This window comes from Schistocerca americana, chromosome 4 (assembly GCF_021461395.2).
Source record: "Schistocerca americana isolate TAMUIC-IGC-003095 chromosome 4, iqSchAmer2.1, whole genome shotgun sequence".
Taxonomy (NCBI): Eukaryota; Metazoa; Arthropoda; class Insecta; order Orthoptera; family Acrididae; genus Schistocerca; species Schistocerca americana.
In genome coordinates, this window is record NC_060122.1 from 736,919,193 (window position 1) to 736,933,307 (window position 14,115).

Here is a 14,115-nt window from a genome sequence, read left to right on the forward strand (position 1 = left end):
CATCTTCATCTATTTCATCTACCCTTTCTGTAATATTCTCTTCATGTTCATCTCCCACTTAGAGCCCCTTTATATATTTCTTCCAATTTTCAGCTGTCCTTCTTTTCTTAGTACTAACTTGCCATGCATGCTTTTAATATTCAAACAGTTGCTTATTTTTCCACAGATGTTTCTTTAATCATCGTACAGACAGTGCTATCTTCCCACAAGTTATAAGAGCTTCTACAGCCTTGCATTTGTCTTCTAGCCATTTCTGTTTACCCATTTTACAGTTTCTGCCGCTCTCATTTTTAGTCACCTGTATACACTTTCACCTGCTTTATTTTCTGCACTTGTATCAGACAAATTCGATGTCTCCTGTGTTCACCAAGAATTTCTACTCGTCACTGTCTTTTTCCCTACTGGTATTTCATTCTCTGCTGTCTTTGCTATTTAATCTTTCAAAGCTACCCATTCATCTTCTATTGTATTCTCTTTCCCAGTTTCAATCAGACATTGCCTAATAATTTCCCCCAGTCTGCTTTTCCTACTTTTTTTATACTCTTGCTTTTCCTACTATTGAATTCCACTGCCCCATCACAATTAAATTCTCATTTTCTTTAACTAAATGAATAATTTTTTAAAATTCCATCATACATTCTTTCAATCTCTTCATCACCTAAGGGTATTTTTGGTACATAAACTTATATTTCTGTGGCAGGTATTGGCTTTTTGTGTATGTCTTGGTTTTCCTAAATGTTCACTGTGTTTTTCATAGTAGCTGACCTATATTTTTATTTTCTTATTTATTATAAGACCTGCTCCTGCATTATGCCTGTTTGATTTTGTGTTGATGATCTTGTACTGACCTGACCAGAAGTCCTGTTCTCTCTGCCACCACACTTCACTAATTCCTACTATATCTAACATTAACCTATTAATTTTCCTTTTAAAATTACAAAACTTTCATACCCTATTAAGGGATCTAAAATTAAAAGCTCTGACCTGTAGAATACCAGTTTCATATGTGCTGATTATTTTACCCTCCTGAGTCCCCAGCTGCAGATCTGAACTGACTTGGGGGAGGGGTGGGGGGATTTTACCTCCAGAATATTTTACCCAAGAGGATGTGATCATCATATAACCATACAGAAGAGCTGCATGGTCTCAGGAAAACAGCAGCTGTAGCTTCCCCTCCTTTTCAACCATTCCCTGTACTAGGAAAGTAAGGCCCTGTTGACTACATTGCAAGCCCAAATCAGTCAATCGTCCAACTATTGCCCGTGCAACTACTGGAAACTCTACTGCCTCTCCTCAGGAACCACATCTTTGTTTGGCATCCACACCGATACCACTCCATTGTGGTTGCACTTTTTTTGAGTCCCAAGTATTCTGATGGGGTTTTGCTGCAGCCTGACAAGAATCCCTTTCCTGTGCCAACCTCTTCATATCCTCAATTATTTGCTGGATGTATTCCAATCTCTTATCTTCCTTTACAGTTTTTACTCTCTACAGTTCCCTCTAGTACCATGGAAGTTATTCCCTGATGTCTTAACAGATGCCCTACCACCTATCCCTTTGTCTTGTCAGTGTTTTCCATATATTCCTTTCCTTGCTAATACTCTAGAGAACCACCTCATTTCTTACCTTATCAGTCCATCTAATTTTCAACATTCTTTGGTAACAACACATCTCAATGGCTTCAGTTCTCTTCTTTTCTGGTTTCCCCACAGTCCATGTTTCACTACCATAATATTCTGTGCTCCAAAGGTACGTTCTCAGAAATTTCTTCTTCAAATTAAGGCCTTTGTTTGATACTAGTAGACTTCTCTTGACCAGAAATGCCCTTTTTGCCATTGCTAATCTGCTTTTTATGTCCTCCTTGCTCCAACTGCCATGGGTTATTTTGCTACCTAGGTTGCAGAATTCTTTAACTGCATCTACTTCAAGATCACCAATCCTGATGCTGAGTTTCTCACTGTTCTCATTTTTGCTACTTCTGATTAGTTGCATCTTTCTTTGATTTACTCTCAGTCCATATCCTGTACACATTAGACTGTTCATTCCATTCAGCAGATCCTGTAATTCTTCTTCACTTTCACTGAGAATAGTAATGTCTTCAGCAAATCTTATCATTGATATCCATTCACATTCAGTTTTAATCTCATTCCTCGACATATAGATTGAACAGCAGGGGCAAAAGACTACAACTATTACATTCTTTTTAATCTGTGCACTTGGTTCTTCATCTTCCATTCCTATTGTTCCCTCATGGTTCTTGGATATATTGTACACTACCTGTCTTTCCCTATAATGTAGCCCTATTTTTCTCAGGATTTTAAACATCTTGCACCATTCTACATTACTGAATGCTTTTTCCAGGTTGACAAGTACTATGAACATGTATTGATTTTTCTGTAGTATTGCTTCCATTATCAACTGCAATGTCAGAATTGCCTCTCTGGTGCCTTTACATTTCGTAAAACCAAACTGATCATAATTTAACACATCCTAAATTTTCTTTTCCATTCTTCTGTATATTTTTCTTGTCAGAAATTTAGATACATGAGCAGTTAAGCTGATTGTGTGATAATTCTCATGGTTGTTGGCTCTTGCAACCTTTGTAATTGTGTGGATGATGTTCTTCCGACAGTCAGATGGCTTACCACCAGACTCATACATTGTACACCTCAATGTGAATAGTCATTTTGTTGCCACTTCCCCCAATGATCCTAGAAATTCTGATAGCATGTTATTTATCCCTTCTGCCTTATTCAGTCCTAAATCTCCTAAAGCTCTTTTAAATCATGAATCTGATACTGGATCCCCTATCTCTTCTATATTGTCTACTGTTCCTTCTTCTATCACATCATCAGACATGCCTTCCCCCTCATAGAAGCCTTCAATGTACTCTTTCCATCCATCAACTCTCTCCTCTACATTTAAAAATGAAATTCCCACTGCACTCTTAACGTTACTACCCTGCTTTTACTTTCACCGAAGGTTGTTATGACTTTTCTGTATGCTGAGTCAGTCCTTCTGACAGTCATTTCTTTTTCAGTTTCTTCACATTTTTCATGCAGGCATTTCACATTAGCTTCCCTGCACTCCTTATTTATTTCATTCCTAAGTGACTTATGTTTCTGTGTTCCTGAATTTTCCTGAAATTTTTGTGCTTCCTTCTTTAATCGATCAGCAGAAGTATTTCTTCAGTTATCAAAGGTTTCTTCACAGTTACCTTCTTTGTACCTGTATTTTTCTTTCCATCTTCTGTGATTACCCTTTTTAATGATGTCCATTCCTCTTCAACTGAACTGCCTACTGAGCTACTCCTTATTGCAGTTTCTATAGCCTGGGAGAACTTCAAGCATTTCTCTTCACTCCTTAGTGCTTCTGTATCTCACTTCTTTGTGCATTGATTTTTTCCTGACCAATCTCTTAACCTTCAACCTGCTTTTCATCTCTACTAATCTGCATTCTAAATCTGTATCTGCACCTACAGTACAGCTATCTGTACTGCTCAGGCAATCGAGCCATCCCATCTTGGTAGGGTCCATGATTCATGGGGGAAAAGAAGTGTAACTGCAAAGAAATCATGAGTAACAGAAGAAATAATTCCACTAATCTTATAAAAAATCTACTCATCAGGTGGTGGTAGGAGAGCCCATACACATAGAAGTCAGGGAAATTTGCAAGCTGTCGGAGCCAGTGGCCCCTTCTTCTGGCTGACGGGAAGAAAGTGGAAGGAAGAGGGATGAAGAAAAAGGATTTGTGAGATTTAGGAAATGGGGAGAATTTGAAAAAGTCATTCAGAACCTTGGGTGAAGTGAGAATTATTGGACTTGGTGGAGTCAATTTCGTGCTTTAACAGTGTTGGTATGAAAATTAAAAGATCTTGAAGTTGCCAGAAATGGTAATCTCTTGCTGATGTTGCTCTTCTCAGGCCTTATCCTGATTTCTCTACATAACCACCAATTTTCCTCTATTTTCTTATGGTTCAGGAAATTGTGGAAGATTTAGTTCTTAACACTTGTACAACTTAATGCATACCATCTTCCACAAATACAGCAACTTTTGGTGCATCTCAGGGGTTAACGGCATGTTTTCCCAACAAAGCTGATTATGATAGTCACAGAAAGATCCTACAAACACAAGTGATTGGAAGAGGGACAGTCAAAGTACAACAATAAGTACTACAAGAGCAGGAAAACATTTTTGCCTCACATTCAGTAATGTGAGTTTCTGGTTGTGGGGAAAAACAAAGCTAGTGCAATAAACAATCAACACTTCATTGTTTGCTCACAGAACAATGCCAATAACATACCCCATCTAAAAATATAGAATAATGTGCTACACTTTGATTAAATAGATAATTGCACATCGTTTATTACATGTTGTGTTTTTGTGCTGGTCAGCAAAAATTATTTGGTGGAAAATGTTGGAAGATCCATGAGGTATTTATGGGTGATGCTGCTATATATAAAAAATGTGGGGGGACCTACAGAGGATCAATGCTTAATACAGGAACTAATGGTTGATCCTCAACATGAATAAATATGACATATTGTGCATAAACACATAGCAAGACTCATTTCATTATTGATGATATGTCACTGGAAAAAGCACAAGTCATAAAATATCAAGGAGTACTGTTTGGAATGATCTGATGTGAAATAATTACACAAAACAACTAGTTTTAGGAAAAGCATGCTGAGATTCACTGGAAAAAACCTAAGGAAATGTAATTCACCTCTGAAAAGAATAAACTTGCAAAACACTCATTCTATCAATTCTGTATTATTGCTTATCAGTTTTGGGCCCTGAACAAGTGGGATTAACCAAAGAAATAGAATCTCCAAAGAAGTGTCCTGTATTTCATCAGTATTTGATTTAGTGAGCATGAGACCAGCACAAGGGTATACTGACAGTCATTCTTCCCGCACACCATTCATGAACAAAGTGGGAAAAGGGGAAATAATGGTTCTGGCAGTATCATCCATCATGTACAAATAGAATATTGTTTGTAGTCCAGATGATACATGACCTCTCAAATATGCTGATATTACAAGGCACCAGTGAGTAATATCTTAACCTTCACTGTACAATTTGAATCAGCACTATAAGAACAACAGTAAGATCATTGTATGTAGAAACTATGAAACTGGATTTCCATCAGATAACAGAAACTTGAGCTAGTTAGAATCATACGACACTGAGTTTCTATCAGATAACAGAAACTTCAGTTAGCTAGAATCAATCTTAAGTTTGAAATGTTCTACAAAGTTATGCTGAAGATATAACTCGCAGTTGCTTAGTGGGAATTATCTTGCTGCTTCAAATTTCTGTATTAGCTTTGATTTATCAGAGGAATCATTATTACTTTAGTTGTAATGCTCACATAGTCCTTCATTCATTGTGTTTAAAAGTTGTTTAACAGCACAGAGCATAACATCTAAGCTGAAGTTAGAAATAAAAGAGTTACAAAGACCAAATGATATCATTGATAGTATGCCTCATGCGAGGGCATGCCAGAAGTGGTACAGCATTGTTTATGCAGTGAATGTGAGATAACAGGATCCTGAAGTGTCAGTTTTGCACCCATCCGTGTCCCTAATATTTGTGTATGATCTTCTGCTAAACACATATCAGTCAGAGTTAGTTCATTTTCTCAAAAGCCAACAACTTTTCTCTCTTTTGATGCTTTTCATTCTCTCCATCACCATAAACTGTTCCTTTACCTCTCCCTTTTTGCCATCTATATATTTCCTCTGAAGAAAGAGTCACTTGAAATTTACATCAGCTCAAAATCTAATGTCTGGCTTTCTTTTCTGTTTAACAATGCAAAGAAAAGGTAGACTGCTACTTACCATAAAGATGACACATTAAGTTGCAGACAGGCACAATTAAAAGACACTTACACATTAGCTTTTGGCCACAATGTTCATCATAAAAAGAAAGAGAAGCACACACACATTCATTCATACAAGCAAGCACACAAGCACACCTCATGCACACGACTACAATCTTCGACATCTTAGACCAGAACGCAGGTGTCATATGGAATGAAAGCAGCAAGCTGGAGGGCGATGGGGAAGGGAAAAGGATAGCAGTGTATGGGTCAGGGGCAGACAAGAGTAGCACTGTCTGGTGGAGCATGCACTGGCTCGACTGCCAACAGGTGCAACGTCAGAAGGCTGATGAGCAGGGAGGTGGGTGGGTGGGGGGCGAGTATGGAGCAAAAAAGGAGAGGGTTGGGAACAGATGGATGGGTGCATTGGCAGAAAGCAGCACAGAAAGAGGGTAAGAGAAGAGAATAGGGAGGAGGTGGTAGGACAGAGAAGGTGGAAACTGTTGAGTGGAGGGTGTGGGAACAGTATGTTGCTGTAGGCTGAGGCCTCTCAACCTATGGTAACTTTCTGTTCCTACACCCTCCACCCAACAATTTCCAGCCCCTTTGTCCTAACACCTCCTTTTTATTCTCATCTCCCAACTTCTATGTTTGCTGCCCTGCGCCAATGCATGTTCTGATCTTTTCCCATTCCTCTCCTTTTTCACTCTGTGTCCGCCCCCCCCCCCCCCCCCATCTCCCCCCTGAATGTCCTCACCACCTCCTTGCCCTCAGCTGTGCCAGACCAGACAGTATTGCTCTTCTTCTAAACCCCCCCCTCCCGTACACTGCTACTCCTTTCTTTTCCCTCCCCCTCCAGATTACTACTTCCATTCCATGTGACAGTTGCATACTTGTCCAAGCCACTGGAGATGGCAGCCATGTGGATGTAAGGCATGCTTGTTTGTGTAAATGAATGTATGTGTGCTTCCCTTTCTTATTCTGATGAAGGTTGTGGCCGAAAGCTAATGTGTAAGTGTCTCTTAATTGTGCCTGTCTGCAACTTAATGTGTCATCTTTACGGAAGTAGCAATCTCTCTTTTCATTACATTATTGGTATTCCAACCTGGAGTTTCCATTGTTATCTTTTCCGTTTGTGAGATTGTACAGTTTTGCTGATGGCTCGTACATAGTAAATACATCTTACTGTGTGTCATCCAGTCTCAAGCTGTTTATTAAACTTCTGAATTTTCAAGAAATTATCTCCAAGTCTTATAAAATACTGGATGAAGCCAAAAAAAGCCATAAATTCTTGAATGACAGGTTTAGAGAAAGGTGTGTACTGTCTCTCACATGGGCTGTTAAAACTTATGTTAATAAAATGACATGTTTGCTGTGTATTTTTTTAAAACTTTGATTACATTTTGAGATTTACTAGAAAGCTCAGCTAATCAAAACCAGAGATGGAGAACAGGAAATACATAAAGCTTATCTTTATTATGCATACTAGTTCTAACAGCAAACCTAGAGTATCATCATATGCAAAGTAAGTGATTGCATGTGTGTGTATACTTGCTCATGCTCCCTGTACAACTATCATGTCTCTTATTTGTTGTCTTTGTTTTTTAATACTTTATTTCAACAGTTTCCCAATACTACATCTAAAAGTATTTATTTAAATTCTCTCATTTCAGTCTTCATTCCCAGTCAGAAAAGCATATGGAAAGGTTATATTTAATGCTGTATTTCTTTGTTGCAGTGGTGCCATGAAATGGCAGAAGTTCATATAATTGGACAAATTGTTGGAGCAAGTCATTTTCCAAAGCATAGTTTATTCTGCAAATGGCAGATACATTATGGTAAGACAGTGTGTAATTAGACTTTATTTAATTACTTTTAATTGCATTTTGGTGTTGCTGTTTTAGTAAACCTCTTTTCTTATATGTTTTATCGATGTGAACAGCAACAGCACTCTCCATTCAATACAGAAGGTGATATGTTAGAAATATAGATTACATACCAATGGAATTAACTTATTTAATGCTTTAAAATTCAGCCTCATGTAATGCATAAATGAAGACTAATGTGAATGAAAATATGCTAAAAATGTAGCCCGCAAGCTGTAGGTGGTTGCTCTACAGGTCTCCTGTATCAACTATTGAAATAGCAGAATGCTTCAGAGGACCAGACCAGGAATCAAGCAAAAGCAAGTTATTTTGTCCAGCCATTGGCCAAAAGCAGTACATTTACCATAGTTGTAGTTCTCTTACATCCACACTCTTTTACCACTCTTGCTATGACCTAAATATTCCTTACTGCTCTTGCAAGATCATGCACACAAGAAAGAATTGTTGGGGGAAGAGCACATCTAACTTCTTGCAGCACGGTAAATAACTTTCCAGCCAATTAACAGTACACAAAATGTGTTAAAGCATTGATGTTACTTGATCTTGATATGTCTCTCTTGGTACCTTAATTTCCGGGTGCCATTTCATATGCACTTCCTCTTCAAGTCCCGATTGGTCGGAGTTGAAAATAAATTCCTTGCTGAATGATGGGATAAATTTGTTTATCTCATGTACAAATTTTCAGGCCAGTTCTGCAGTTTCCTGTGTGCCGTCAAGATGATGCTTTGTTTGAAATTTCTTAATCTTATATCTTCCATTTCTGTAGCACTGTTTGAAGTTATGCAACCATCCAATACTTCTCTTGAAATCACTGTAATCCGTCTCATGCACAATTTGATATGAATAACGTAGTAGGTAAACATCATGCACATCCTGTAAAATGTATCAAGCATCCTCGAAACACATAAACACCAGTTTTTATATCAAGTACGAATTGTCTTCCCTTAAATATCCATAGTTTTTCTTGTGCACTATGTGGTTATATTACTATGTATTTATTCAGAATCTGTTCATAAATTTTTCTTTTTTTTTTACTATGCAGCAGATGATCTTCCATTTACCATAATTATGTTTAGTACCCACTCCTTGGATAACTATAGTCCTTTACTACATTTCTCTGGAGACAAGATTTGTGTCACCTTGTCAAACAAGGGTGATGAACTACAGGACTCATCACGTGTTTCAGTATCACTTTGATTTGTTAAGCACATATTGTCATTATTGTACTCCTCATGTACGTTATCTACACATTTGAGCATACATGACACCACACATTTCACTGACTCATCTTGCAGAAATGCTAATATTTAATTTGCCATTTCTTTCTCACCATCAAAATTCCTTGGGTTCCTTTCTGTCATAATGTCAACTTCAGCAGGTGTTGTTGTAGATACAATACAATGTTCTCTTTGTTTATCATTGCATTTGCTCTGCTTGGTATCACTGTAGCACTGTCGTAAGTTACTCGTTGACTAAGCGGTTCAACTACATTCTGTAGCCTCACACTTTGCTAGCCATTGGATACTGCCAGTGCCACTGCTTTTTGCCCTGAGCAACCAATATTTTGGTTGCACAGTAGACAGTATGTGAGGTGCTGTATGCTAGAAACATCATTGGTGTTTTATGACCTTGCACTCAAGGGGTTACTTGGGAGTGTTGTTGCATTCCATACCATCAGTCGTGTCAAGGCAATGTTCTGCAATAGCCGATATGCTCAGCTGTTTTAAGTGTGTTGGATACTTATGCTCAGTACACTGTTCCTCTGTGGTCCTAATGGTCTGACCAACATGTGACATGCCACAATACAAGGAATGTAATAAATACCCATCTTACAAAAACAAAGGTCATCCTTAATGGGACCTAAAAGGACCCTAATCTTAGATGGAGGTCGGAAAACATATTTCACATTATATTTACGCAAAATACAACCAATCTCATTGGAGATGCTCCCTGCATAAGGCAGAAAGGCTGTAGATCTCGGTGCCAACTCAGTATTATCATCACTCACCCGGTGCACAGGTGGTCAACAGTGCAACACGTGTTTGGTGTGTCCTTCACTATATCCATTCTGATAAAATGTGACCTCAAGATGAATTATCTCAGCTGACAAACTCTCAGGGTCTGAAATGAAATGGGCCCTGTGAACAGAGGTACGAAGTACCCTTTTATGCTGAGCCAGATTGTGGCAACTATCAGCCAGTAGAAACAAATCAGTGTGAGTAGGCTTCCTATACACAGCATGTCACAATGTGCCATGAACTTCCTCCTGACCAATACATCAAGGAAGGGAAGGCAGCCATTTTTTTCTACATACAACATGTCCTTAGTTCTCGCCACCCACCTGGCCTTAATCTACGTTAATTTCTTCCTTCTCAGCTTTTCTTCACTGTAACTACTCTTTGCTTCACTCCATTTTAGTTTTCTACATCTTTCATTGTCTTTCCCGTCTATTTTTCACCGCCCGCTCCCACCTCTGTTACATACAATGCACTTAGCTTCTCACTCTTATTAACTCGTGCATGATGTTTACTAAAACTCTATCTAGCATATTACCCTGCCTTCCATCTTTAAGCTCTCAGGTTTTCAAATCTCATCTGATGCAGTTCCCAACAATCAGTCTCTCCTTCTCACCCCCTGACCAGCGGTTCTGGGTGACTTTCCCAAAATCTACCCCTTTTCCTAGATCTCTCCAGTCCTTTTCCTTCACCCTTCTTCCTTCCCCTTCAACCCTTCTGTCTGAAGAAGTAGCCACTGGCTCTGAAAGCTTGCCAGTCACAAGTCTTTTATGTGTGTGTTCTGCTGCAGCTTGGGGAGTAGATTTTTTATCCACCCAATTAAATAATTTTATCAATAAATGAATGCTCAAGTGGATAGAATTTAGCTATTCTAAAAAGTTGTTCAAATTCTCATTGCCATGAGGGCAAAGTCTTCATAGCTGAAAAAATAAGCAGGTTTCAAAGCCGATGACTCCAAAGTACATTTGTCAAAGTCCTCCATAAACAAATTTGCAATAACAAGTGACAATGGTTTCCCATGGCAACTTCATCTGTCTGCTAATAGGTCTGGTCATTCAATAAAAAGGAAGTGAAAGTCAACACACACTGAAATAGGTACATTAATTCAACATCAAACCTAACCTCAATTAACCATAACCAGTCAGACAGAGGAATATTAATGAAGAGAGAGACCACATCAAAACTTACTAGAATATCAGAGTCATTCAGACACATTCCCTCTAATTGACATAAGAAATCTGATAATTCTTGATGTGATATTCACATCGACCAACTAGTGAGCTCAAAAGAGTAGCAAGGTGTTTTGCTACATGATATGTTTGAGTCACCAGTCTTACTGCAATGGGATGAAGAGGAACCCCTTCTTTGTGGATCTTTGGAAGGCCAAATAACCTAGGGGAACACCGTAGTAAGTAGTACGACTGTTGGTAGTCTACTGCAACAAGGAATTTTCTTCAACAGGATGTTAGTCTTTCTCTCAACACTTTATGTGGGGTCAGCACCGACCCTGTGATGTGCTGAATCAGAGAGTAAACAATGCATCTTTTGAACATAATCCTGAATGCCCAGAACAGCTGTGGCATTGCTCTTGCCCACAGGTAAAATAATATCCAGATCAACTCAACGTGAACGTAAAGCAGCCCTCTCTGCTGTTCTTATATTATTCTTCAGTAGATATGCCTGAGTCAGCACAAGATGTGCCTCCCTCCTAGCCTCCTCTGCAGCCTCAGGAGGTAGCTGGAAAACAGCCTGTTCAATAGAACTAATAAAATCAATACTGGCAAATGCTTGGGCATCAGTGTAAAATTTAAACCTTTTCCTAGCACTGGTAAAGCTGCATCCTCCAAAGCTTTCTCCATGAGATTTATCATAGGTCGCTGAGATAAAGTATTAGACCCTCGGCCACAGAAATGTGCAAACTTCACCAAATGCTGGCAAGATATGGAATGAAATTTCCAGTCAGACTTTGAACATGAAGCAGTGTTCAGCCAATCCTAAGAAAAAGCAAACATTTTCATAGCAGTCATTAAACTGAATGCAAAACAATTCCTTGGAGACAAAATCCAACTGTCGAAGAGTGTCATGAATCCTTTTGCAAACAAGAGTGATGCCAATGCAGTTTTTGATGTGATTGGCAGCAGGAGAATTAATATGATGCACAACTTTGGCAAATGTTGAAACAATATTTTGATCATGATACCTCACCAAAATGACAATGCACATTGCAGTCTTGCTCTACTGCTGCAGAGTTTGTCCAACCTTCACAATCAAGGATATATTTCTTTCCCATATAGCTAAATAGCATTCAAATAAATTAGCAGAATGTAGGCAGGTAAAGTTGTCAACAACTGCTGGTATTTCGACAGGTGCACAACCTGTCATTTTAAAGGCAAAACTGCAGCAAGTGAATTTAAAATCTCTGTTTGCAGAGACACTCTGGAAAAATAAAAACTCTCTCTCTCTCCCTCTCTCTCTCTCTCTCTCTCTCTCTCTCTCTGTACACACTAGCGCCACCACACAGACCAAAGAAGATGACCAAAGCTAAAAGAAAAGGATCCATTATACTTGTCGACAGTTGGATTTTGTTTCCAAGGCATTGTTTTGACTTAATTCTCTGGTACCGTGCACCGCGGAATTTGAATCCCTGCCAGACGTCAGGGACGTCGAAGACTCATAGAGGTCTCTGCACCATCGCTCCATAAGCTGTGATGGTGCGCGCCTCCTAGCCCGCATTTAGAGTTAGGGTGCCACAGTGGAACACATGGTTGCAGCGGCCAATAGCAGCGTCCCTGAGTACTTAAGCGCCTGCCTGTCACTCAGCCTGCCAGTCTAACCTTGTGTACATCTCAGGACATATTGCCTCGCATTAGACAGTGTGTTTACTTTCGTGTTTTCTTTACGATTGGACGTGGTTGTCTTATTTGGTTTTCTTGACTCTGTTGTCCCTTCTTGTTGTTGTCGTGAGGTCCTTTGTTGGTCGTGTCCGTCCTCTCCTGTTGTGTTGTTGTTCACGGGCCGCTCCGCGGGTCCCGCCACGTTTCCGTTGCTTCAACCCCGCGACTGTTCTGGTCGCTGTTACAACAAATTCAGTGACTGCTTGAAAAATGTTTGGCTTTCTCTTGGGATTGGCTGGATGATAATTCATGGTTGCAGCCTGGTTGGGAATTTCATTCTGTATCTGACCATCATTTGCTGAAGTTTGAAATTTTTGTGGCTGTGGTCTAATACTATATCGCAATATTCTGTGATAAATGTCATGGAGAAAACTTTTGATGACACGGCTTTATTTGGGCTAGAGAAAGGTTTAAATAATGCACCAATGCCCAAGCGTATGCCAGTGGTTGCTTTTATTAGTTCTATTGAACAGGATATTTTTAAATTGCATCCTGATGTTGCAGAAGAGGCTAGGAGGGATCTGTGTTGTGTGTTAATTGGGGCACACCCACCCTAGTTTTGGAGGCATGTGTGAGGACTGATCTAAGAATTTTGTAGATGAGTAACTAGATGGTGCAGGTCAGGAGCCTTGGTGATAAGAGTCTTGTTTAGCTAAATAGGCTCTATTGCCTGCTGTTATTCTCCATTTGATTTCATAGGAAGTGTTATTTGAGTTGGTGGCCGACAAACGAAGGTACTGCTCAACTCTCTTAAAGGTTTAGTTTTATAGTTTTCCACCATTATTGAGGTCAGCATGTTCTCTTTTTGTGGATGTCCAGCAGCCTTTTTTAGTCTAAGAATGAAGGAAAAAAGTGGGATGAAGAGTGCACCATGAAGGAGTTATGCAAATTGGTCGCAAATTGATATTCATACAGGTATTCACAGAAAATGTAAAATTGTAAACTTTGGCAAATGGTGGATGACACTGCAGTGCAATTTCACCATGCAGCTGTCACGGATAGTAAACAGGGTCCATGTCGGTACCTGGGCGTATAGTCTGTGCATCTTTCATTCTGTGTACTCAGTTGGACAGTAACTGTGCCTCACAGACAGGTGCTTGAACAATATATGCAGATTGAAATTTTCACTCTGTAGTGGATTGTGCACTGATATGAAACTTCCTGGGAGATTAAAACTGTATGCTGGACTGAGACTCGAACTCGGGACCTTTGCCTTTCTTGGGCAAGTGCTCTACCAACTGAGCTACCCAAGCATGACTCACACCATCCTCACAGCTTTAATTCTGCCAGTACCTTGTCTCCTACCTTCCAAACTTCACAGAAGCTCTCCTGTGAACCTTGCAGAACTAGCACTCCTGGAAGAAAGGATATTGCAGAGACATGGCATGTTTCCAGAATGAAATTTTCATTCTGCAGTGGAGTGTGTGCTGATATGAAACTTCCTGGCAGATTAAAACTTTGTGCCAGACCGAGACTTAAACTCCAGACCTTTG

General features: G+C 39.4%; 1 protein-coding gene across 3 annotated transcripts in view; it reads left to right on the top strand.

Annotated features, from left to right (window-relative positions):
- LOC124612279 (B9 domain-containing protein 2) overlaps window positions 1–14,115 on the top strand; it is a 58,174-nt gene that overhangs the window by 20,585 nt on the left and 23,474 nt on the right. For all 3 annotated transcript variants that reach the window (XM_047140387.1, XM_047140386.1, XM_047140385.1), the window contains exon 2: window positions 7,566–7,665. In XM_047140387.1, the coding sequence (XP_046996343.1) occupies window positions 7,578–7,665 (88 nt within the window). In that variant the 5' untranslated portion in view covers window positions 7,566–7,577. The remainder of the gene's footprint in view (window positions 1–7,565; window positions 7,666–14,115) is intronic.